Source organism: Hemiscyllium ocellatum, chromosome 7, assembly GCF_020745735.1.
Source record: "Hemiscyllium ocellatum isolate sHemOce1 chromosome 7, sHemOce1.pat.X.cur, whole genome shotgun sequence".
Taxonomy (NCBI): domain Eukaryota; kingdom Metazoa; phylum Chordata; class Chondrichthyes; order Orectolobiformes; family Hemiscylliidae; genus Hemiscyllium; species Hemiscyllium ocellatum.
The window spans coordinates 63,528,010-63,555,439 of record NC_083407.1 but is presented as its reverse complement, the minus strand read 5'-3'; the positions used below and the strand labels follow the sequence as shown (position 1 = coordinate 63,555,439).

The 27,430-nt window shown below is 38.8% G+C and overlaps 1 protein-coding gene across 1 annotated transcript in view; it reads left to right on the top strand.

The window, feature by feature from the left end:
* Window positions 1–17,109, top strand: part of phgdh (phosphoglycerate dehydrogenase) — a 55,637-nt gene extending 38,528 nt beyond the window's left edge. Inside the window, exons 8-12 of the mRNA XM_060827914.1 lie at window positions 3,866–4,018; window positions 4,341–4,479; window positions 5,121–5,248; window positions 9,155–9,380; window positions 16,684–17,109. Coding sequence (XP_060683897.1) covers window positions 3,866–4,018; window positions 4,341–4,479; window positions 5,121–5,248; window positions 9,155–9,380; window positions 16,684–16,838 — 801 coding nt within the window. The 3' untranslated portion in view covers window positions 16,839–17,109. The remainder of the gene's footprint in view (window positions 1–3,865; window positions 4,019–4,340; window positions 4,480–5,120; window positions 5,249–9,154; window positions 9,381–16,683) is intronic.
* Window positions 17,110–27,430: the final 10,321 nt, after the last annotated feature.

Here is a 27,430-nt window from a genome sequence, read left to right as displayed (position 1 = left end):
TGGTTGTTTGTACTACATTTCCCTGACAGTCCATCGCCCCCACATTTTCCAAAACAGCATACTTGTTTGAAAAGGGGATAGTCACAGAAAACTTCTGCCTACCTCTCCTGCCTTTTCTGGAGTTAGCCCATCTACCTGATTGTGTTTCTGTGGCTGTTCTCCTTTCCAATAACTGCCATTCATCACACTCCCTTGCTCTTGTAAATTCCTCATTGTCTCTAACTGCCACTTCATCTGATTCATGTGACCTGATAGGATTTGCAACGAAAGACACTGTCTACAGACATAATCATCAATAACATGGAAACTCTCCCTAAACTTCCACATCTGACAGGAAAAGCACATCACTCCACTCTACTAAAGGCCATCCTCACTCCTTCACAATTTGTAGACCCAGAAAAATAGTACCATCGTTTTACTCTTTTTTTTTTAAGAAAAAGACAGTGCTCCAGGCTAACTTAGTACTTGTGGTTTAGATTTTTAAAATTTAATGAAGAGACCGATCTCAATAAAACATATAATCAAGAAAGAACCCCCTCTACTCACTACACACTTTAAAAACTAAGCACAGGAATAGATAAGTGCAATGAGCTGTCCCACACAGGTTCGTCAAAGGTCAGCTGTGAATTTCACTGTTTGTTAATTTTTTTTTAGACTCGCTGATGTCCAGAGATGTATAAACTCAATGATGATTAACAGTTCATTGCCAAACTTCGAATTTTAATCTTTGGAGGTTAGCTTTGATTAGTCTTGGTGTTGCCCTGAGAAATGAATCTGAGAATGGTCGAGATCTATTTTTGGCAAGTTGAAACAAGCACAGTGTGTATACACAAGGAATTAAGGGCTATGGGGAGAATGCGGGTAAGTGGAGTTGAAATGCCCATCAGCCATGATTGAATGGCGGAGTGGACTCAATGGGCCGAATAGCTTACTTCCACTCCTATGTCTTATAGTCTTATGATCTTTATCTCTAAGGAATAGATACCGTGTGTTAATAAGCTAGTTGTTGGCGTACGTCTTTGCACACTCATGTAGCTTATGATGTTGTTTTGCTTGCAGAATCCGATCTAATGTTGGACACCTGAGTTTTGCAAGCTAGGGCTGCTTTGTTAGAGTCAGCACCTTTCAAAGAGACAGAACAATGTAGTTTGATACAATCTGCCAGTCTTTGGATATACAGTTCACATATCCAGCACTGAAATTCATATACCACATTATTTGTTCCTTTCTTGTTTGAAGCAGCATCCTGTTATTGATGTCTCTTCTACTGAGTAGAACTTGTACTCTATGCTGTCTTTGCTGGGTAGGAGATGGCTTATCTTTCTTAAAAATAAGCCAAAGTACTGTTTTCAAACACACAAAATAGTGAATATTGGACCTTTGTGTATTTTAAATGTAAGAAATGCCCTGTGTTGGCCTCTACTAGGATTCATTTGCCAATGTGTCAGCACATTCCTCTCCTCTCCACTGTATAAATGTTTTTCCATTACTGTAGTACTTCCTTAGAATTGTCTTGATGAATGTAAGACAAAATCCTTACAGTTTTTTTTACACAGCAATAATGCTCTACTTCAGCATTCTTTCTCTCAGATCTTTTGTATTCTGTTTAGATAGTATAATAACCTAAATACCCATTCTAATCAAAGAATTAAAATATTGCTAATTACATTAATTTACCACATTAACTTGCCAATATATTTTAAAGAATAATCAAGATGTAATTATTGATTACTAGACTTTTTTTGTGATAAAAGCAAAATACTGCAGATTCTGGAAATCTGAAATAACCACACTGCTGGAGAAACTCAGTAAGTCTGGTACCAAATGTGGAAGAGTAACAAAGTCAACAACCAGGCCCTTGTCAAGCCATTAGGATTATATCCATCAGTCACCAAACCTCTGAGGAAGCCTCCTTTGTGATGGAGACCTGAAGGAACTAAGTGGCTTTCAGGAATTTAAGTGGCCACTGTAAGGCTTTTCATAATTGAATACAACAATGGTGTTAGTCCTTTCAGCAGAATGCTACAACTAATCAAAGACTAGTGGCTCATTATTGCCAATTGGAAGCAGTGACAGTTGATGGTAATGCATCCATTATAGGCTCAGGTTCATTGTGGGATTTTATACCCAAGAGCAGTGAGTACTGGGAAGAGCTTGCAGGGCAGAGGGTTGCCTCAATCTTTCCATTTGACTGGAGATAGTGTGGAGATAATATTTGGTGCTGCATATCCCAATTATTTATCAATTGTCTAAATTCAACACAATGGTCCTCAATTTACAAATGAAGAATGACAATGTCTGGAATGCCTCAGTGACTAAAGTATATTTTCACTGATATTGGTTAACATCCAAATCGTCATTAACAGTGATAAGATAATTTTGTTCTTGTGGAAGTGAAGAGATCCACTACAAGTTTTATCTATAGTAATGGTTCTTTAGTTGATTAACTTGGTAATTGATATAAGGCTGGATCACTGGCTGATATGGTCCTTAATCTCTCATTTACCCAGGAAGCTCAATTCCTTGGTTGCTTGCATGGATGTGCTTTAACATCTCTCCTGTCAACTAGTTGGGGCTAAAGATTCTTCCTTTTGTGCAAGAGGCCATCTTAGGCTACCTCACCACCTATGTATCATTCGTACTTTGGCAACCATTGTGACCATGATGCTGTAATGCCACCCTTGCATCACCACTTTCAGCAACACTAGAAGACTTGTAACTTGGTGTGTAGTCTGAATCTGAAAAACAAGCAATGTCATTGCTGAGTTGATGACTTGCAGTGCATGTCACGGTGTTGCTGCTTGTTTAATTGGGAAGTTTTCATACACTGTCTTACCCTCAACTCTCTCCACAGGGAGTGCTGCATTTGGCAGTGGGTTAGCAATTTAATTTTATTTCCCTTGTTTGTCATGTCAAGATGATATGGCTGCAAGCAAAGTAACATACTTCGAAGAAAATAGAAACCAGTTTGAGGAAGATGCTTTGCAGAGGCTCTTAGTAACATTTCGTCCCAAACAAGCATTTATTAACGTGCTCACGGTAAAGACAATAGCTAGGTGCTGTTTCACAAATTAGTATAATATTGGCATCAATACTGTGAATGAAGATCCATCTGGTTATCCTTGCTGCATAAAAGTTTTATCAAGTCTTGTCTCACCTGTATCAAGCAGCAAGATGAGTTTTTTCATTTGTCTTGGTACCACAGCAACATTCGCAAATTGAATGGCACAGCCATGCACTGCATTGACTTTCAGATGTTGCTTCTGCCAATGGATCTGAGATCCAAGCAGATGAAAATATAATTAATCGGAATACTGGTTGTCATTAATTGTTGCTTGATTCTGGGGAAAGGTGTATTTTTTTCCCTCTGCTCCAAACCATTGCGTATCTTTAGCGGTGAGTCTGTGTAGAGGTTCACGCCTTGATGACAAATTAGGCAAGAAGTTTCCAATATGTTGCTTGAATCCAGCAAATCACATGGCTACAGCAAGCTTATATGCTGAGTTCAGCCATTTCTCTAATGTTTGAATATTTGCAGTAGGTTTGAATGAGCAGACAAGGCAAAGTTGTATATAGACAGCTTTTTAAAAAAAAACCTCAAGCTTTTGCATGACTGACATCGTATCAAGGAAAAAGTTGTTGAAACTGAGAATTGCTGACGACATTCAATGTTACTTTGTTCTGAGTTATGTATTTCCATTGTTATCTGGATTAAGCTGATAAACATTTGATATTTTCATCTGGCGTGCATACTGCTTTATCAGTATCGCAGATAACAATTTTCATTGTATTTCAACCATCAAACAATGCAAATAAAGAATCCTGCATTTCTCATTTTAAAATGTTGTACTTTTGTTGCTCTCAGGAACCCCCTAAGAATCTTTCTCTAGTGAAACATCCAAATGTAGTCAGTTGTCCACATCTAGGTGCCAGCACCCATGAAGCCCAGAAACGCTGTGGAAAGGACATTGCAACTCAGATTGTGGACATGGTGACTGGCAAGTCATTAGTTGGAGTGGTATGTAGCAAAGCTGCTGATTTAAGCATTCTAAACAGGGAAATTACCTTTTAAACTGAAAGGAAAACATGAAAATGTCTTGCAATAAATGTCATTCAATAAAAGCATTAACATAAAGGGAAGCATAAAGGTTTACAAGTTTATAATTGCTTAAAGCATTAAATAGTTATTTCAAACCTTTGAAGTGTTATAAAATATTTGAACTTCACTGTAAAACTTAGTGTATTAGCCTCTGATTTTATATTGAACAATTTTCTTGCGTGAGTTGGTATTACTTTATTTTTAATGTTAGATTTGACATTGTTCTATGTCCTTTTGTTAGATTAATGCCCACGCTGTTAGCCATGCAATGGCCCCTGAAACCAAACCCTGGATCCAGCTTGGGGAAGCACTAGGTTTGGTGGCAAAAGCATGTACTGGACAAGAAAATGGTAAAATCAATGTACAAGTTACAACACAAGGTAAAAACACAACTTGGACATACATTTTATTTAATAAGAACTCTGCACCATTTTGGAAGGGCTATATGTTCGTAGTTTACGTTGAAGTAATGACATTAATGTTAAAAGGGAATTGATGTATGAGAATGTGGAATGTCCAGCTATAAGTAGTCGTTTAAGTCTGTTATACTTTCTGGCTCCTAACCGGAATCCAGAATTTAAGCACACTGTCACAACTTATTTTGGGATCGGAGATGTCCGACTTAATGTTTACCTAAAACTTTTATGCTGGTCATAGCTGAGCTGAGATTTTACTGTATCTGAAGTAATTGCTTACAATTAAATTTGCCCAGTAACAAGTTTTCAGTTATATGACAGAGCAGATTCCTGGATAATTTGGTTTTCTAACCTGTACTGTGTGGAATAGTCAAAAATATTTTCCCTAACTTATTTTTCTTTTTGACTGCATTTACTCAGCTTCCAGGACTTGTTGAAAGAAAACAAATATAATGCCTTTGACTGTCTGACTTGCAAATTTAAGAAATATTAAAATTGAGATTGGACAGAAGCATACTTGAGTTGCAGCAGAGGGCACAACAACAAAACTGATTTCTTTTAGAGTAATATGATTACTATTATGTAGCTGTTTTGTAACTTTAAAGGAACATTCTTGAAAAATGCTGGGAATTGTGTTGCCTCAGCTGTGGTGGTAGGATGGCTTAAAGGAGACTTGGAAAACCGTGTCAACCTCATCAATGCATCCCTGTTTGCAAAAGAAGCAGGACTGGATGTAAGTTGGATTTTTTTTTCATTCTTCATGAAAATAACACCTATTGTTTTAACTGTTTTTAATTCATGTTGTCAGATGTTCATAATCTTTTGCGTTTCCTGTACATTTCGTGATGAATTGTGTTTGTGGTCAGAAAAACTATTTTCTAAACTTCAGACTGGATTAATAGTATGGTTTTGGAGTGCATTTCCAGTTATCAGCTTACTGAAGTATAATTGCTACCTGAAAACTTAGATACTGACCACCCATGATATGTACTACTTGCTTGGATTCACTATGATCAAGTCCATGATGCAGATTAAAAGGAAAGCCAACAACTTGGAGGCTGGAGATTTGAAACAAACAGAAATAATTCAACTTTTTTGTCACTGGACTCAAAACGTTAACTGTTTCTCTCCACTGACACTGCCAGACCTGCTCAATTTGTTTGTATGCAGATTAAAACAGCAGGCTCTCCTGTGCCAGCAACTTTTTAACACTGGTTGTCTTTATGATTGTCTGCTTCTAATAATGAGAGAAATGGCTGCAACGAACATTCAAATTCTCCATTTAATGAAACCACTTAAAGATAGAAGGTTGTGGCCCTTTTTAAAGCTGATGGTTTTTCTTCGATAATGCAAAGTGACCAAGTAGCATCAATGAAGGCAGTTGGAAGAGTAAATGCTATTTCTCCTATTCACCAAACATAACAAATTTTTCTTGTAGCTGCTAAAGTAGTTTGTGTACATTTTAGCTTAATTTTCTAACAAGTTGGTGAACAAGGCATTTCATCAGTACAGGTAGACAACCATTTATCCAGAATCCAAAACGTGCCAAAATCCAAAGCTTTTTGAAGTCTTTATCTCATTAACAAGGTTGTTTGGTGTGCAAACAGATAACCCAACCCACACCCACTCAATGCATGTCACTCAGATGTGAAGTGGGGGGGGGGGGTGTGGCCCAGCACTGGTAGGCCTCCAGGCTGTTTCAGGGCCTGTTACACTGAGTCTACTGTTCAGAAAGATTTTCTTTTTTACAATTTCACCGTTGACCATAAGAAATGAGTGGAAGGAAAGCCATTCGGCCCATCGAGTCTTCTCTGCCATTCAATCATGGCTGATGGGCTTTTCGATGCCATTTACCTGCACTCTCCCCATATCCCTTGATTCCTTGCGAAATTAAGAATTTATCAATCTCTGCCTTGAAGACATTTAATGCCCTGACCTCCACTGTGCTCTGTGGCAATGAATTCCACAGGCCCACCACTCTCTGGATGGAGAAATGTCATCTCAATTCCGTTTTAAATTGACCCCCTCTAATTCAAAGGCTGTGCCAACGAGTCCTAGTATCCCTGCCTGACTGAAACCATTTCCCCAGCATCTACCCTTTCTAAGCCATGCATTATCTTGTAAGTTTGTATTAGATTTCCCCTCAACCTTCTGAATTCTAGCAAATACAATCCCAGCATCTTCAATGGTTCATCGTATGTTAGGCCTACCATTCCAGGGATCATCCATGTGAATCTGTGATGGACATGCTCTAGTGCCAGTATGTCCTTCCTGAGGTGTGGGACCCAAAACTAGACACAGTATTCTAAATGGGGCCTAACGAGAGCTTCAATAAGTCTTAGTAGCACCTCACTGCTTTTACATTCCAACCCTTTTGAAATAAATGACATTACTTTTGCTTTCTTAACCACGGACTCAACCTGCAAGTCAGCCTTTAGAGAATCCTGTACTACCACTCCCAGATCCCTTTGTACTTTGGCTTTATGAATTTTCTCTCAGTTTATAAAATAGTCTATGCTTGTGTTCTTTTTTCCTTTGAACTGTCACTTATTCCAAAACTCGCAAACTTTCAAAAACCAACTGGTCCCAAGCATTTCAGATAAAGGATTGTGTACCCGTACTTCAATTTGTATTTGGAATAGAATCGTCAAAAAATTACATAGTACTTTGACAACTGGCTGACTGCACCAGTCCCATGCCTTTAACTAGAGCTTGATGTGTTGCTACTATCACAGTTGTTACATGTGGCAATAAACACTTTGTGCACTGCATGCACAGGTATTGAAAAATTGTATGTTCAGTCTAATCATTTAGTTTTGGTGAATGGAATCTTGAAGAACCTTGGATATTTGGTTGGATGAAATTCTCTTTCCGGTGTGTGTCGTTTTTCCATGAGCTTACAGAAACAGTAATATTTGCAGGTCCGGGAGTAGGTGGGTTGCCTAAAATTTAAAGTATCTTTCCATACAAGCTATATCTTGTTATCCTTTTAGGTTCCCAGAAGAGGCCAATCGCAAAGACTGATATCTAGATTTAACTGAGCAACTTGGAATATTCTGTGTCATCCATTCATACAGTAGAAAATGCATTCAAACATCTAGACTTCTATTGCAATCTTAATTAGTGAAGCAGAGGACATAACTGAGAAGAAACAAGTGGTGATGAATTGGAAAATATGCAGTCCATTGGCTAAAGGGTCAGCTTGGAGCTTCCAGCAACTCATAAACCCAAGATTAAATTTTAAAGGGTTAGGCTACAAATGTGTTCTGTGGTGTAGCATCACGTCAGTCATTTTGGAGTGAGTTTGCAATATGCAGAGTTTTGGGATAACTTTAGAGGAATCAAAGGCCACAAGTGTGCATTACTGTATTCTTTTTTCTATCCGCTTTGCAGCCCACGTATTTCCTCTCCAGAACGCTGTGTATTATCAGTGAAAGTATTGAGTACATCTGCAAATAATGGTTAGTTTGTCTTACAACTCTAGCTGATTAACATGAGCAAAACATTTTGTATTTATGTAGCACCTTTTAACATACTTTTTGATAGTAGGACTGGAGGCTAAAAATCTTAGTCTGAAGGATAGTTTTAAGGAGCGTTTTGAAAGAAAGACACAAGCTTTAGTGAAGGACCACAGAGCTTTGAGCCTGGACAGCTGGAGGCACAGCCATTATTGGTAGGACATCAAAGCAGACAAGTGATTAATGCCTTTGTACAATCATGTATCCCTCTCATTTGAACTGGCTTCTACTTGTTTCATGGTAGTGTTCCTTATAGGATAAAACAAGGCTTTGATAAGAGAATAAATAATATCAGGCATTTTAACAAGTTTCATTCTATTTCTTCTGAGTAGATGGGCACCTGAAATGGGGATCATTAAATTACACAACAATAACCACAACCTCAAGATAACATGGTTGTAGTTCATTCTAAGTTATGAAAGAGACGCTACATCTTTCTTTGTGAGGCTTTAGCAAATTGTAGTCTATAACACTTCATTATCTGTATAGGTTGGTCAGATGATTTGTTGGATTGTAACAGATTTCTCAAGCCATTTTACGAACCAGTATTTTCACTTGCCCTGCAATATTAGTAGCACTCTACATCAAATTTCATCATCTATGTTAAATACAAAAGTGTTTCATTCCATGAAACTGCTTGTTCTACACATGGAGATGTTTAAAATTCTTTGTTTTGAAATCTATCAAATCTGAAATATTCAGAAGAAAAAATAATTTGAAGTTGTTTAGTCTGTCTTAAATTCACATTTGAAGTTTCTGCTCGTCTCCATAAATTGAAAACTTGCTTAAATTGGGATCAGATTGCACTATGGACTTGATGCCAATTCTAGGGTGACATGAAGGTGCCATCTTTTGAATGCAGTATGGAAGTAGGGGTTCTATTTGTTTGCTAGTCAGAAAAGATCTTGTGGCAGAATTTGAGTAATAATGGTGCTTTTTCTGGTGCTCCTTGCCAACCTTCCCAATCTCTCATCACTACTGAAATGAATTATCTTTTAACACATATTGCTGCTTGGGGGAATCTTTGCTAATTGGCTGCTATGCCTCCCTATGAAATAATCATTGATCATAAAGAATTTTGTAATGTCCTAATGAACATATGTAAATGATCTTTCTTGCAGATAACAATTAAGCACAGCGACTCAACTCCAGAATTTTCAACTGACAAATGTGCACTGGAAATTTCAACTTCTGGTGCCTCACATAAGTTTGTGGGCTCCGTACAAGCAGGTGTTCCTGTACTACTGGAAATTGATGGAGCAGTATTTGGAAAAGTAGTTCCCCTCAAGGGAAACCTATTGATTTATAAGTCTGCACAAAATCCTCACAATTTGGCATCTGTTGTAGGTAGGCAATGCAGCTATTACTTCTATGGAATCTCTCTTATTGCCTTTGACATTTCAGCATCTATAGTTGTCCATATTTGTTTTCATTAATTGCCCTTGAAGTGGATAAATTAACTAATACTTATTTAACATCAAATATAAAATTAAGAAATGCATCTTTGCACAGTATATATGCCCTGTCGAACCTAAAACCTTGATTTTACGATTTAAAGGCCTTTTCAATCTGTAGAAGGTCTATTATTCTATATTGGTACTTGAATTAACACTTAGAAACACATTTGCCAAACTTCAAGTTTTTGAAAACATAAGTAGCAGCAGAATAAATTCAAGAGAACTAATGTTTATTTGAATTGATAGCTTTTAATAAAGTCCATGTAAAAGGTCAGTGTTCAAAATTTTGATTTTGACTCGGAGGTTAGGGATAATATACTGGCACGGATTGGCAGTTGTGCAACAGGCAGGAAAGATAGTAACCATAAGTAAGAATCCACTCTTTAGAGTGGAAAGAGACAACAAATGGGGTACTACAGATAACTGCTGGGGGCCCCAGCTGTTCAGAATATATAATCAATGATTTGGATGAGGGAATCAAATGTAAAATTTCCAAGTTTTCTGATGATGCATGATTAGTTTGGATTGATTAGTGGGGATGATGCAAAGAGGCTTCAAGATGATTTAGACTAATGCTAGATTAAAATGCTTGGTAGATGCAATATAACATTGGGTAATTGTGAAGTTTCCTACTTGAGAAAAACATCATGGCAGAAAATTATTTAAATTAGAATAGATTGGGAAATGTTGCTACAGAAAGGGATCTGGAAGTCCTTGTACTAAAGTCACTGAAAACGAGCATGCCAGATGTAGCAAGAAGTTAGAAAGAAAAATTATATTTTGGGCTTTTTATTGTAAGAGGAATGGAATACAAGAGCAAAGAACTCTCACTGCAGCCGTACAGAACCTTGATGAGATCAAACCTGGATTGTTATGTGCAGTAGTTTGGCCTCTTTTACAGTAGTGAGTGCAGCAATATTTTACCAGATAGATTGCTGAGGTGACAGGACTGTCATATGAAGAGATTGGTTTGAGGCTCTATTCACTGGAGTTTAGAAAAGTGAAAGGAGATCTGACTGAAATGTATGCAATTCTGACAGGTTTGGGTAGACTGGTTTGTTCTCTCAGACTTCAGGTGTCAAGAACAAGAAGTCACATTCTCGGGATACACAGGGACTGAGATGAGGCATTTCTTCAGTCACCGGGTGGTAAACCTATGCAATTCTCTATCATATTAGGCTGTGGAGACCATGTGACTGAATACATTCTAGAAGAAAAATCTAGACACTAATGTGTCAAGGAGTATGAGGAGAGCACGGAAATGCCATTAAGATGGCACAGTAGGCTCGATTGGCTGAATGTCCCACTCCTACCCCTATTTTCTGTTTCTGTTAAGGTAGAGCATTATAATGGAAACAGTTGCTCTATCAGAGTTCTATTCAACTTCATTATCCTCCCTAAGCAGAAACAAAATACCAAAAGTGTTCAGGTTCGGCAACCGTCTTGGAAAGAAACTAAGCATGTTACACAACATAAGTGAGAAAGTGAAAAACTTTGACTTATAACCATTGATATGAAACAATGCAATGTTTCTCTCTTAATAGGTGTTGCCTGACCTCAGTATTACAAGTGTTAATTCTAAAACTTGCTGAAGCTAGAAGTTTGTTTTTATATAATCCTCCTTGGATTTCCAATAGAGTATGTTAATGGTTGAATTAGCATTAAGTTGAAATGCTGCATGGTTGGAGATTTGGACAGAGACTAGCAATGTTGAATTTCTTCGTGCTAGAAAATACCATAACGATGTTTAGTGTTTTCAGCACATTCATTCAGGGCTGTTTTCAGAGTCACAACTGACCTGCTTAGTATGCTATTACATTGTGACCCAAATCTTTGAAAAACGGCAATTACCTCCCACATTTATGTTTCTGTTAATGTCCATTTTTGCATTTCTGGGCCCAAACTCCAAAGCTGGAAGCCTCAGGTAATCATAGAGCTGTATAGCACGGAAACAGACCCTTTGGTCCAACTGGTCCATGCTGACCAGATATCCTAATTAATCTAGTCCCATTTGCCAGCATCTGGCCCATATACCTCTAAACCCTTTCTATTCATATACCCATCCACATGCCTTTTAAATATTGTAATTATACCAGCGTCCACAACTTCCTCTGGCAGCTTATTCCAAACAGTCACCACCCTCTGCTTGAAAAAGTTGTCCCTTGGGTTCCTTTTAAATCTTTCTCCCCTCACCTTAAACCTATGCCCCTCTAGTTCTGGACTCTCTCACCTCAGGGAAAAAGACCTTCATGATTCACCCTACCCATGCTCCTCATGATTTTTATTAACTTCTATAAGGTTACTCCTCAGTCTCCAGTGCTCCAGAGAAAATAGCCCCAGCCTATTGAGCTTCTCCCTATAACTCAAACTCTCCAATCCTGGCAACACTGATGTTTTCTGAACCCTTTCAAGTTTCACAACATCTTTCCTGTAGCAGGGAGACCAGAATTGAAGACAGTATTCTAAAAGTGGCCTAACCAATGTCCTTCCTATCCTGAGTGACAAAGCCTAGTTCACGTGAGCTAATCTTTGCAGGGACTAGCTATCTTATACAATGTTATTCAGTAAATAGGTGAATCTTCTAGCACAAAAATATCTCCAGTTCAATCCCTGGTCTCCACTGAGATATGTTACGACACGGGATAAACCCTCCTGCTTAATTTAAACCAGCAATACAGAAAAGATTTATCCCATGAAAATTAGAGGGGCCAAGAATTATTTCAAGTACAAATTAACAACTTTATTTCTTAAAGTATAATAGAATAATTAACTAATAACTATTTACAACTCCTTCTAATCTTCCCTTTTTATCTTCCCTTCCATAATATTAGTCTGATAACATCGCCTCTTTTCCCCCCTCCCCCCACCGCCATCAAAAAAAATTAACTTGAACTTTTGGTAAATCTTTTCAAAACCAGCCAGATGTCAAATCTTCTCTTTGTATCTTCCTTGGTCTTATTTCTTTCTAAGGGATTTCTCTTTCATAGGCTACTGATTGATAAAGGTACCTTTTTTAAGAGAGCTATTTTCAGGCAGTCTCTACATGCTGGTGGTCTGGCAGTTCTCCTCTTAACTGTTCAATTTCCCCCAGTTTTACCCCCCCCCCCCCCCCAAAGCATTGGATTGTCATTGACTTTTAAGATTGTCAATATATTAAATTCAAACTTGATTGGAATTTGTTATTTTTAGGGGTATAATTTAAACTGGCCAAGTTCCAATCTGTGTTAGTCTCTAGGCAACCAGCTACCCTATCTACCCCAGTAGCTGGACCACATGTTACATTGTATCTTAATCAGAACATTTGGTGCTGTCAGGTAATTCTGCTAGCTTTTAACTTAAAGGTAGAGCACACCCACATCTTTGTAACAGAGAACAGCTACAGCCTCAATAACAACTTGCATGAATGTAGTTCCTTCAATGTAGCAAATTATTCTGTGGTGCTTTGCTGGCAAGTACAACAGACTAAAGTTTTGGTCAGAGGGAGACTTTATCAAGTGTCTCAAAGGAAAAGAGAGATGGACAAACAGAAACAAGTAGTTAATTTGGGGCTTGGACCACTGAAAGAACATACTTCAATGATAGTGAATGAAAAGAGTATCCATAAGAAGTTGTGTTGTCGGAAGGGTGTTTGGATTGTTGTACAGGTGGAATAAGTTATAAATATAGGGTGGGGGAAAGGCCATGAAGAAATTAGAACGCAAGCATGAGAATTTTTTAAATGGATGTTTTGGTAAACTGGGAGTTAGCAACTGTAAGTGTGGTGAAACAATAAGACATGATGCAACAATGTTTTAGATGAGTGCAAAGGATGGACAGCTAGCCAGGATTGCATTGCAATGTTTGAGCCTTTTGGTGATGAACACTTGGAAAGGCTTTCAAGAATGAATGGAGAGCCAAAATGAGTAATGTTACAAAAGCAGGAGTGATTCTTTGTGGAAATAGTTATGGGTTCAGTAGACCAAAGTGCAAACAGTCTGGCTTAGCTTAAGGAAGGGGAATAAAATCAATGTTTAGGAAACCTAGCAAAAAAGAGATGCATAACATATCTTTAATGCAACTGAATCCTGAATCAAGGTAAGCCGTGCCCCTTTTTACAGCAGTAACTGCCATAAGTGGTAAGTTAATTAATAACATTAGTGGTGCAGAATAACTGGGATGTCTTAACAGCTTTGCAGTGTTAGTGAATGAATGAGTCAGTTAGGTTGATAGGGGGATCGCTGATGAGGTAAGTAAATAAGGTGTAGGGCGACAGTTGGAAGAGGGGCAGACTGGAAGGGGTAGCAGAGTAGATGAGTGAGTGGTTGTGGAGTGATGTGTTTGGGGTGGAAGTATTCAGTAGGCTATTTGGACCTGGACTGAGCAGGTCAGTCCAGAGTAGTGAGGGGAGGAGAGCTTGTGTACAGTCCAGGGCATTTTAGAGTGCGGGATCTGGTAAAGCCAGGCCTGGAACACTTTGGGTTGGGATGGGGTTATCTGCAGAATTATAGAAGATTTGGGTAATTATCCCCTTTGAAAGTCAGAAGTGTTGACTCATTTTACTGAACATTGTGCCCTTTCTTAACAGTCCAGTAAAAAAAATGCACATCTTGCAAATTCCTAGCAGTTCCAGTTGGAACTATTTGGATTTGGTTAGGTTCAATTTCTGCTTTCTCAGGTAGTAAGCCTCATGTAGCTTCTGCAGGGTTTCATTACTAAAGATTTGATATTACCTTACTATTCCCCTTTCCATGAATTTCATAACTTGGGTAAAAATCAAATCTGGTCAGGAATTTGACCAAACTTCCCCAAAAGAGAGGTGCCTATTATGACCTGTCATTTATTCCCTCCTTTTATCCACTCCCCACTAAAATATTACTTATGTATAATTGAACTATGCAAGGTTCAATAGGAAGTCATGAACTTAGTGTTTGCTCCTGTCTTTGGCCAAGATCATGTGCTCAATGCAGGACTGTATTTTTGGAAACGCTGTATCTTTGTGGGGTGTTAAATTGAGCCTATAATCCATCCAGTGAATTTAAAAGATACCATATATTAATGAGCAGAATTCTCTGCTGTAGCCATGCTATTCTGTCAATTGACACTACTAAAATAGAACAACAGATCATTCCTTTCACTCACTGTTTTGTTGGAACTTGTCCCACAATGTGACTCTGGCATTTACCGACAAAACCACAGAACAAAAAGCAAATAATTGGCTGTGAAATACTTCAGGATACCTTGAGCATATGAAACTGAATACTATACTTCTGTACATGCTACAGCTCTCTCTCCATCTGTAATGCATTATATAACACTTATCAATATACAATTAGCCCACATCCATGCAAACCCATTGGCTACATAATAGCATACCACAGGGAAAAAGTCACGAGTTCAAAATTATCTTCTTATGGGAACATTATTAACGGCTGAATGGCTTTTTCCTATGTTCCAACATTGAATGAGATCATGGCTGATCTATGGCCTAACTCCATATAACCTCTTTTGGCCCTTATCCCTTACCACCTTTGCTTAATAAAACTGTATCTATCTTCAAATTAAAATTGACAACTGAGCCTGCATCAGCTACTATTTGCAGAAGAGTTCCAAACATCTACCACTCTTTGTGTGTAAAAGTGCTTCCTCACATTTGTCTTGAAGGGCTTGTCCTCTAGTTCTAGAATCCCCAACCAGTGGAAATAGTTTATCTCATGTATCTTGTCTGATATTTAATGGAAGTCTGATTATAGCATCTTGGTAGTCAGTGCTGTACTAAATGAGATGTTAAAGTGTGGGCTGGACACGAAAGATTGCATGACACTGCTTTAGGAAATGCAGAAATGTTCTTGGTTTTCTGGTTATTATATTTTCATCAATTAACATAAATGTTCAATTAAATAGTTTAATTTTGTGTATTGGTTTTTGTGGGACTTTACTATGCACAGATTGGCAGCTGCATTCTACTACATTAGAACAGTTGACTACATTTTAAAAGTACCATGGTCATGCTCTCTAATAATCAGAATACTGCAACTGTCTAGAAGAGATCTTAAAACCCATGTCAAGTAACCTCAGTACTACTAACAACTAACTGACAGTGGCTATTCATCTTCTGAAATAAAAACTGCTTTGTGGTGAGTATTAAATTTTAACTAGATAGGAAAGTCTTTGACTTCAGTCATCTCTATGCAATACCTAAACTAACCACTTTAGTCATATATAAGCAGCAGTTTGCACCTGACTGCAGTGTCATTACTCACTCTGCATTTTGCAGGCCAATCTCAATTTCCAATTTTGCATATTTGAAATTCAGCCCATTCTTGAATGTTGCTAAAACAAAATGGCTAAAACTTGTCCACAAACTGCATCATGTTTTAACTCCAAATACCTTAGTAATGACAAAGAAGGTGAATGAAGTCAGTCCTGTAAACTGAATCCCACTACCTCTGGGATGCCATGCATCATGTTACCAAAGATATATGCATCACAAATTGGCCTATTCAGTCCTGAAAGTGCTATAGTAGAAACATGCAACCCTCGGTAGCCATCCCTCGAACCAAGGGACAGCCAGTGTCTATGGTTGTAAAGACTCTTGAGACATCCTGAGGATATGACAAAATGTTACGTTAATGGAAATTCTTGAAGTTTTTTTATGGGAATTACACTCTGGCTGAACATTGTTTTATCAACAGAAAACAATGCAGACAACTTGTTCTCTGTACCCATGAGTCTTACTTTATTCTTACTAGTCTCACATGAGAAACTTTATTGAGCTCTTTAAAAGTCAGAGAAAGGTATGGATTACCTGCATTTAATTGTGAAGGTGCCTTCTCAGAGTTCCTGAGTGTTGGTAGGGAATGATCTGGTATTTATAAACAAGCTAACTTCTGTATCCCTTTGTCACATTTCATAGTCCTGAAATATTTCAAATTTATATGCTAATCTATCTCGCAGACAATAATCCATTGCTATCTGAAAGTTCTGTTGCCTTTTTCAAAATTTTTTGTATGTTTTCATCCTTTTAAAATCCCTTAAAAATATTGTGCCTGCTGCACTTCCACTGAATTGCTCTGTCGTGTGATCTATTTTTGTTCACAAGAACAGTTGGTTTTAAAAAGTTTGGTGATCTACATAAATATCAATTTGACTAATTTTAGCATTGTCATATAGTTGACTGCATTGGGTGAAAATAAAATTGTTGACTTTTTTTTCAGGTGTGCTTGCTTCAGCTGGAATTCTGATTGAGTCATTCAATGTTTCAGCTGTTTTGGATGGAGAACAGTGGAATATTATGAGCATTGCAGCATTATTGGTGGATTTGAATCCTCTTCGACCACATGTGAAAGAGGTGTCACAGCTGGCAATATGAAGATCAAATAATGTTCTATTCATAAAAACCTGTGGCACAGTTTAGAAGTAGGTTTGATCAAAAAGTAATCAATAATTTTACATTACTGTAAGAAAAAACAAGGTTGCACTTCAGTAAAGTTGCCTTTTCTTCAAATCTTTTAAACAAATTACCTTGTCTATCTAATCTTGAAATAATTGAGTATTAATGATTTATGAATTCTTGATATTGAAAAGCTAACAACCATTGTATAGATTATACTGTTTATTCACCAACTTTGTCTCCTGTCAACAACACCATAAGTTTAGCTATTGTTGCAAAATCTGTCATTGCAGTAATAAAATATTATTTCTAAGCATATTTGTGTGATATTATTGGATGGTGAAGCTCTTTGCTTCTAATCACACAGGTTTTTGTGTTGCAGGAGATGGCCATTCAGCCTAACATGCCATGTACTGGCTCTTCAAATGAGCATTATTGCCGAGTGCTAATCTTTTGATGCTTCCCCATAGCTTTTGTTCGTTACAGTATGTTTATTCAAATAAGCATATAATGCTTCCTGAATGCCTCAATTAAGCCTTTCTCCATTACACCTGCAGGCAGTGCATTCCATCAGCTTGCACTTCAAGTTTATCTGAAGAATTCAGAAGATTAGAACTAGTTAATGTAGTGAATTTCTGGTAATTTGGTATTACATTTCAGGCTTTTTGCAACATTTCATTATGGCAAAAGACTGTTTGCAGGGATGACATGCATCTCCTATCACTCAATATTGTTGGAGATAATGTAAAGGAAGCTTGTATTATTGAATTTAAAGGCTTTTTGGCTTAGTGATAGAACTTCCATATTTGATTTAGAAGGTTGTGGGTTAAATTTGAGCACACATTCGTGGTTATCATTCCAGTGTTGAAATGAGAGTTGCTGTCTATTGGATGAGTTGTAATATATCCTAGAGCACAAATGGAAAATGTTCTTGAGTACAAGCTAATGTTTGTCCACTAACAAATGTTATCATTGGTCAATTTCTTAATTTCTATTTGTGAGAGCTTGACATGCAAATTGGCTGTTATAGTTTCCTACAATGACTACATTTAATAAAAGTCTGTTATTAATAAGTGGATTTACTAGAAAATCCCAAATCTCTGAAGAGTGAGTGTCAGGTTTCTTTTTGCTTTTCTTTCTGATAAATATGCTGCTTAAAAACATTTGGCATAGAGAACTTTAGACAAGATGTGTATTAATCTCCTTATGGCTCTGAAAAATTGTTCTGAGAAATGGAATCTGTGGTTTATGGAGCCTAAGACCATATCAGTGGCAACTGGCCACCACACTTGTGTTGAAGTAGGAGAAAGGTTAATGCTGCACAATAAAAAAAAATGGTGATTGCTTTTGGAAGGAGTTTTTTGCTGATGACATTGGTGTTTCTCAGGAAGATAGGGAGAAGTTATTAGATGAAATTAATGAAAAAGGCATGAAAACCCAGCATCTTGGGATCTGAGGTGCAAATTGAAAATGGGCCATGTGACCAGGTTTGCATATGACAGTTAGGTGAGTCTATTGTGGACAACTAGAAAACAGAAAGAGGCTCTTTTGGTTCTTCTTGTCCTCCCTGGTCATCAAGAATCTAAATAATCCTATTTTCCAGCACTCTGCTTTACTTGCTTAAGATTCCTGCTTCTATAACACTTTCAGACATTGAGTTCCAGATAGCGTCCATCCTCTGGGTAAAAATATTTTTCCTCCAATCTTCTCTCAACCTCCCCTCCCTTGATACCAGTGTATCTATTATTTTCTTCATAGCTGAAATCTTCCCACCTTGGTAATATTCTGGTTAGTTGTATCTCTACTTCTTGAGTGCAATCATATCCTTTTATGTAATGTGAACCAGAACTAGATGTAAACTGCATTTGTTGCCTAACAAGTGTCTTATACAGCAGTAATCTGCTGTATTCTTCACTTTCAGTTTCCCATCCCCACCCCACCCTGGTATCCATATTGCCTCTGTTCCTTTTATTCCGCAGGTTTTAACTTTGCTGTTTATTTGTGTTATGAAGGTGTTGAGGTGTACTGTATCTTTGAGAGGGGAAGCTGGCAAGGACTGTGTGCTGAAATTTAAAAAGGTAATATTTAGTTGTGAAACAAAAGGCTGGAGCGATGTTGCCCTGATATGCAAAAAATTTGAATTTGTAAAATCAGTTTAAACTCTGTCCCAAGATACCAAAATCCAATCAAATTTGAATTTTAATGTTTTGATGGCATCAAAACAATGAGTCAGTCTGATGGGTTGGGGTATATAAAATCAGGTATTTTGAACAGTTAGCCAGAACAGCAAAGAGAAGCCAAGTACCAACCGACTGCATGCAGAATAGTTCTCTGAAAGATTCCTGTCCATAAGAACTTTGTGCAGCAGAACACGGAAGAAAAGACAACCCTGGAAAATCTAAAGAGGAAAATCTACAAAGGAGTATCGGCACAGCTGTCTGCTTTTGAAATGTGATTTTCTTTGTAAATCTTAATTGGGGTTTTTATCAGACCAGTATTGTAGAGTGGGAGGTAAAAGATAGGTTTAAGAGAAATGAGTTGTAAGTATGATTTGGAGATGCCAGTGGACTGGGGTGTACAAAGTTAAAAATCACACAACATCAGGTTATAGTCCAACAGGTTTAATTGGAAGCACACTAGCTTTCGGAGTGACGCTCCATCAGGTGATTGTGGAGAGCTCGATCGTAACGCAGAATTTATAGCAAAAATTTGCAGTGTGATGTAACTGAAATTTTACATTGAAAAATTGATTGTCTGTTAAGCTTTCATCTGTTAGAATACAGTGATAATTTCACTTCTTGCATGTGTAAATCACAAAACCCTTTTTAAAGTTGTATTCTCTGGTTAGCTGCTAACAATGGTGATACCTTCAACATATTGTCTAGCTGTTAGCCCCGTGTTCTCTGTCTATGACCTGATGTTTAGATTGATTCTAATCTAATAAGTGAGATAAGTGTTTTACATAAATTCCTGCAGTTTTTGAGCTCAGAGTTCTACATGAATGTACACCTGGAAGTACTCAAGGATGCCCTCAAGAATGGGGTACGATGCTCAACTCATTGACCGCCAGTTCTGACGTGTCACAGAAAGGAACCGTAATGACCTCCTCAGGAGACAGACATGTGCTGCAACTGACAGGGTACCCTTCGTTGTTCAGTACTTCCCAGGGGCTGAAAAATTACGCCATGTTCTTTGTGACCTGCAATACATTATCAATGAGTATGAGCACCTCACCAAGACCTTGCCCACACTTCCACTACTTGCCTTTAAACTATTACGTGTGGGAACACCTCCCACCTTGTACATGGCATGTACTCATGTGACTCAGCCAACGTTGTCTATCTTATACGTTGCAGGCAAGGATGCCCGGAGGCATGGTATATTGGGGAAACCGAGCAAAGGCTATGACAACAGATGAATGGGCACCGCACAACAATCAACAGACAGGAGGGATCCCTCCCAGTTGGGGAACACTTCAGTGGTCCAGGACATTCAGCCTCGGACCTTCGGGTGACCATCCTTCAAGGTGGACTTCAGGACAGGCCGCAGAGGAAAGTGGCCGAGCAGAGGCTGATAGCTAAGTTCGGTACCCATAGGGAGGGCCCCCACTGGGACCTTGGGTTCATGTCACATTACAGGTGATCATTATTGCACTACACACATACATACACACACACATATTCCTGCACACAGACACCCCACACTCACACATACACCCCCTTGCAGACTTAAGACACTCTGCACTCACTACACACACACACACTTTCTCATACTCACAACTCCTACCCCAGACAGACAGACACACACACACAGATAAAGACCCACATGCACACATATATTTTGCGTGGTGAATTTGTATTGCACAATTACATTGCACCTTGCTCAAAAGCTGCATACATTCATGTAGAACTCTGAGCTCAAAAACTGCATGAATTTATGTAAAACTCTGATTCTAATCTAAGAAGTGAGATAACAATCTAAACATCAGGTAATAGACAGAAAACACACGGGGGCTAACACCTTCAACATATTGTCTAGCTATCACCATTGTTAGCAGCTAACCCGAGAATGCAACTTTAAAAAGAAGGATTTTGTGACTTACACATGAAAGAAGTGAAACTATCACTGTATTCTAACGGATGAAAGGCTTAACAGACAATCAAGTTTTCAATGTATAATTTCAGTTACATCACACTACAAATTTTTGTTATAAATTCAGTGTTACTATCGAGCCCTCCACAATCACCTGATGAAGGAGCGTCGCTCCGAAAGCTAGTGTGCTTCCAATTAAACCTGTTGGACTATAACCTGGTGTTGTGTGATTTTTAACTTTAGAGTTGTAAGTAGGTATTGTCTAATGTTTTATTTTGGATTTAACAATTTTTAAATTTCTTTTCTTAAAGAACTATCGTAAATGTCACTATTTACCACTCAACATTTCACAGATTATGGCATGAGCTCAACTTTGTCTGAGTCTCTAGTTTAAATTGGCAGAGGGGTTTACCCTCTGTTGTAACATATGGCACTTCATCAAGTCCCTTTGGAGGTGGATGTACACAACGTCAACCCCTTATTCCTATTACCTCATCAATAAATCTTAATCAAATCAGCTATACATAATTTTGCTGGAACAAATTTGTGCTGGTCTTTCAACACAAGTTAAGGGGTTGTTTAATGTTTATTCCTTAGAGCACACAGCAGACCTTATATGTGGGAGTCTTGAATTCATCAACCGTGAAAGGTAAGGGGCCGGGTTCACATTATAAGCTCCACAGTTTGAAAAACTCACGTTTGAACCACAATGAACAGGCAACTGCGCAGGACGAAACAAACAAAAAGCAGATGTTACATCCTGAATAAATCCGTTAAACCTTCCTGTGGAGTTGTCATGAACGTTCCTCATATTAATTTTGCCCCCAAACATAAATTTAAAAAATTCTGTTTACTTCAATGGAATTAATTCTTGAAGATTATCCAGTAGTCACTAAAATAAAACTATTTTGATATTATGAAGCTGGATTAATGCATATCTACGAAATAGCAAGCCATTTGTGTAAGATGGCCCGAAGAACCAGGCATGATGAGAATGGATGGAATGTGCGAAGACTCTGGAAGGCAGCTCGAGCTCCGTTTCATCAGCTAGAGTTGGCAGAAAATAATACGTAACAAATAGGACTTCGCAGCTCATGTTGATGTATACTGTTTTCTGGTGTAATATGCCTTATAATAGGTCAAGTGCTCCAAATAAAAAAGCAGACTTGGCCCGAGAGATTCACATATATGTAAGTGGAGCTGGTGCATGACCTTGGTGAACTATAGCAGCTGATCAAGTCAACTGTCTCCTATTCCAAAATAGGACTGGAACTCTTGAGTTCACTGGATTAAATATACCCCATTTGCTGCCCAGTGTCTCCACAACCATTTACTCTAATGTATTCCATTCGGTCTTGCCGTGGCTACAAACAATAGCTTCTGGAAATTGTTATCTCTGTGTTCTGGTGAACATAATCGTTTGAAAGGTATATTTTGTTATTATTTCCAGTGTGTGGTTGCTGTATTTTGAAGATCAATCCATTTCTATACGTCTTGGATAATTATTTATAAACGTTTTTTTTATTTTTGACTTAACAATGGGCAACAGTAGGCGTCTGAACTAAAAAGATTACTTTTGAAAATATGAAATAATTGTCAGTTTTCTAACCAGAACATTCAGGAAACAAGTTGTAACCATAATATCGATTAAACCAGAAACGACGAGGTAATTGGATATTTAAGGAGTATGTAAGGACAATTATGCTAGGACCACAGTATCTTCGCAAGTTCTTGGCACTAACGAAGCTCCTTAATAAAAATAAGCGTTATTTAAAGCGGATAAGCGAAAACAACGCATATATGGAACTTTTAATTTGTGCTTGTTATTTAGGATATCTTTTTATCCAAATATATAAGAGTTGAACAAAATTGTTGAAAACAACATCCAAAACAATCACGCTTGCTGTGAATGTAAAACTGCTGTTTGAGGTCAAGTTTAATACATGGTTGCTAATTCAAACTGACTATTGTATTGAAAATGAGCAGTACAACTCCAAGATGCAACTAAACAATATTCTATTTAGTTGACGATTGCATTTGTGTGGTAAAAGTTAAGGGAGGTATCGTCGGAGAATCGAACAATTTTCGGTTTTGGGCGGTCGAAGTACATTTTCCCGTTGATGATGTGGATTTGGTTTTTCTCATGTTCTCCAAATAGTGTGTTTTCTAACATGGGTTTCCCCTTTAATATTGTAAGCCATCGGTGCTTTTACCCTCAGAAGCTGACAAGGACTTAAGGACTTGTTCCAGACGATGTTACTTCCGATAATTGTGACCGTTTCAAACATCAGATGAAGAGAGCTGATAGGGATGGGCTAGCTTCCATTCCAGTTGGGTTAATATTATTGCTACTCTGCATTGCCTCACCAATACGGTCACTGCCCTGTAATTCTTTACCAGTCGTGTCAGGGTCATAGAAACTAGGAGCAGGTCATTCAGACCCTCAAGCCTGCCTGTTCTGCCATTTAATAAGATTATGGTTGATCTAATTGTAAACCTCAAATCCACATTCCTACCTACCCTTGATAAACTTTCACTCTTTTGCTTATCAATAATTTATCCAACTTTTCTTTAAAAAATATACAAATACTTGTTCTGACCTTTTCTATCATACTACTGACTTGTGATCTATGGATGGTGAACAGACTTTAGGCAGTCGAGTTAGAGACCTAAGGGGCAATCTTTTCACGCAGAGGGTGGTACGTGTATGGAATGAGCTGCCAGAGGATGTGGTGGAGGCTGGTACAATTGCAACATTTAAGAAGCATTTGGATGGGTATATGAATAGGAAGGGTTTAGAGGGATATGGGCCGAGTGCTGGCAGGTGGGACTAGATGGGGGGTTGGGATATCTGGACAGCATGGATGGGTTGGACTGAAGGGTCTGTTTCTATGCTGTACATCTCTATAACTCTATGCACTTCTGGCCTTTGCCCAGAATAGAATACAATAACTGGAGTCCAGGGTTCTCAGGGGGCCTATTGTACTCAATTTAGTTGGGGATGGGGGGTGGGGGGAAGGTTTATTGGAACTACTGTACGCTGGTCAGAAACAGTTGCAGCACTTGGGTCAGGGGCAAAGCCTCTGCACTCAGGTTGGGTGCAGAGGCCACTGTGCTCTGGTAGAGCACAGACCACAGGTCAGTGATTTCTGTTCCTCACCTTACTTGCAGCCATGGTGTTTATAAAGCCAGTTTAGTGAAGTTTCAGGTCAATGTTGGCCACAGGTTATTGATGGCTTGGGATTTGGCAGTGACAGTGTTGTTGAATGTTAATGGGAAGTGCTCAGACTTCCATCTTGTTACAGGTGGTTATTGTTTGGCACATAAGTGGAGTGACTGTTCCCTGCCATTTATCAACCAAAATCTGAATGTCATCAGGTCCTGCTACGGGCGGCACGGTGGCACAGTGGTTAGCACTGCTGCCTCACAGCGCCAGAGACCTGGGTTCAATTCCCGCCTCAGGCGACTGACTGTGTGGAGTTTGCACGTTCTCCCCGTGTCTGCGTGGGTTTTCTCCGGGTGCTCCGGTTTCCTCCCACAGTCCAAAGATGTGCGGGTCAGGTGAATTGGCCAAGCTAAATTGCCCGTAGTGTTAGGTAAGGGGTAAATATAGGGGTATGGGTGGGTAGCGCTTCGGCGAGTCGGTGTGGACTTGTTGGGCCGAAGGGCCTGTTTCCACACTGTAAGTAATCTAATCTAATACTGTTACTCACAAAGAGTACTTCAGCTTTCTCCTAGGTGTTCTTTCTTTCTGTGACAGACAAGAGACAGGGAGTCAATTCAGAATTTAATTAAACAAACACTTCTTTATTTAATTCTTCACGTATCAATATAAAACACATATTCATGGGAACATTTACTACTTACCGCATTTAACTTCAATTTAACTCACTTCATTTTAACTTCATTTTAACTTAATTCACATTTAACTCTAATTTTAACTGTAAGTTTGACTTGAAACAAATACCACCTGATTTGAGTAAAGCAGCCAATGTTTGCTCTCGGTGTAGATCCTACCTCGAGGTCTCTCTGAAGATAACTTCAGGGCAAGTAGTCACTCAGGAAAAATCCTTTGTGCTGTTAATTTTACAGTAAAGCTTGCTCACTCTTCCAGATACTTCTCTGGCACTCAGCCAATGAATTAACCAAAACCTGATCACAATGTTTGATCTCAGCCAAAGGAATCTACTGGTAGACAATTCTCAAATATTCATACCTAGTTACAGTCACATACCATGCTCCACGTAAGGTAATAGGTGATGCTAATATGTCTAGCAGCTCACTATGAATACTTCCCTTATTTGATCAACACAGGAAAGTGCAGATCACAGTTTACAGGACATGTCCTGGCTGCATTTTTAATCTTGGTCAGAGTTTAAACTAGCTTGACCAAAGTTTCCAATATGCTTGATTGTAACTCTTAACCAGCCCTGTAGCTATTTCTGCTGCTGACCACCTGACCACAATTCAGACAGACAGTACTTCATTTTCGGAGGAACACTAAATGGAACTGCAATCAATAATGGACATTTTCTCCCAGCCCAACTGCTTGTTCTGTGGCGCTGTGGAGTCCGTGGACCACATGTATATTGGGTGTGGGCGTTTGCACTCCCTTTTTGATTTTCTTAAAAACCTCCTCCTCTGCTTTTGGTTGCACTTCAGTCCCATGCTCCTGATCTTCGGGCACCCGGTACGGAGGAGGGAGGGCAGGTCTGAAGACCTCCTCGTGGTTCTGCTCCTGGGCCTGGCCAAACTGGCCATAAACAGGGGGCCAGGCAGCGGGCCGTGGAGGGGAGTCGTTATGGCCGACTGCCTGCCCCTCTTCCGCGGTTACGTTAGAGCCCGGTGTCCTTGGAGAAGGAGCACGCGGTCTCCATCAACACCCTGGAGTTGTTCAGAGAGAGGTGGCATCGCAGGGAGTGGAGTGCATTACTTCCCCCTCCAACTCTATTTTGATTTAGTCCCTGCCCTCCCCTTCACTGTTTGATCACACAGCATTGCCCTTTGATGTGAAGGGCACTGCTTGTCACTGGCCACTCGGGTGTTTCCTTTCTTCCTGGTGGTGGAAATTGAATAAAGATTCATACACCTTGTGTCTCTCACTGTGTCTCACACCTACACACACGCAACATGGGTGCTGGGGAAAAAAATAAGCACTACCGCAGTTAGGCGGTAGTGTGGGCATTAAACAATAAAAAACAGGTGTGTCAGAGGTTCTGTTCACTCTGAGAGCTGGCTCTAAGGGAGCTGGATCAGTGTGTGTGTGCGCGGGAGAAAAGAAGAAAAAAAAAGGAATAAAAATAATGGACATTTTCATTTCTGACCTTAAGGTTTTGTTCTAGGAGGCCAATCAATGAAGGATAGAACTGGAGCCAATCTTTTACGCAAACTTACATTTATATTCAAATATAATCTAACAATATTGTTGTGTTTTGTCCATGTGTAGAACTTAAATAACTCCTTAATAAATACACACAGTCCTGGTATATCTAAACAGTTATACAATTGGTGATCCTTTTCTTGCTTTCTAAATAAGAAATTACATGTAAAAATCAACACTTCAAAACAAATTAAGACTAATAAGTGTGTATTCTGCAAAGAGTATTATGAGATACCCTTTATCTAGGACCCCCAAATTTCTTTGTACACATTTTTTATTTGGTACACAAAAATCAGTTGATCACTTGTAGTAATGTATATCTTAAAGATTTCCTTTTCTCGCCTATATTCACGTTGTAGAGCTAGTCAGCATAGAAACAGACCCTTCGTCCATTCCAACCAGATATCCTAAATTAGTCTAGTCCCATTTGCCACCATTTGGCCCATATCTCTCTGAACCCTTCCTATTCATATAACCATCCAGATGCCTTTTAAATGTTGTAATTGTACCAGCCTCCACCACTTTCTCTGGCAGCTCAGTCTATAAATGCACCACCCTCTGCATGAAAAGGTTGCACCTGGGTCCCTTTTAAATTTTTCACCTCTCACCCTAAACCTATGTCCTCTACTTTAGGTCTTCCTCACCCCAGGGAAAAGACCTTGTCTGTTTACCCTGTCCATGGCCCTCATGATTTTATAAACCATTATAAGGTCACCCCTCAGCATCCAACACTCCAGGGAAAACAGCTCCAGCCTATTCAGCCACTCCCGCTACACCTTCAATTTTGGTATTGCCTGCAAACTTAGTAACATATCTCATATATTCACATCCAAATCATTTATATGTATGACAACAAGCACAGAATCTAGCACCGATCCTTGTGACACAATGCTGGTCAGAGGATTCCAATTAGAAAAGCAGCCCTCCCTCAGCACCCTCTGTCTCCTACTTCTGAGCCAATTTTGTATCCAAATGGTTACTTCTCTCTGTATTCCATGTGATCTAGCCTTGTTAACCAGTCTGCCATGCCTTGTTGAATGCCTTATCAAAGTCCATATCGATAATGTTCATCTATCTGCCTTTATCAATCCCCTTCATT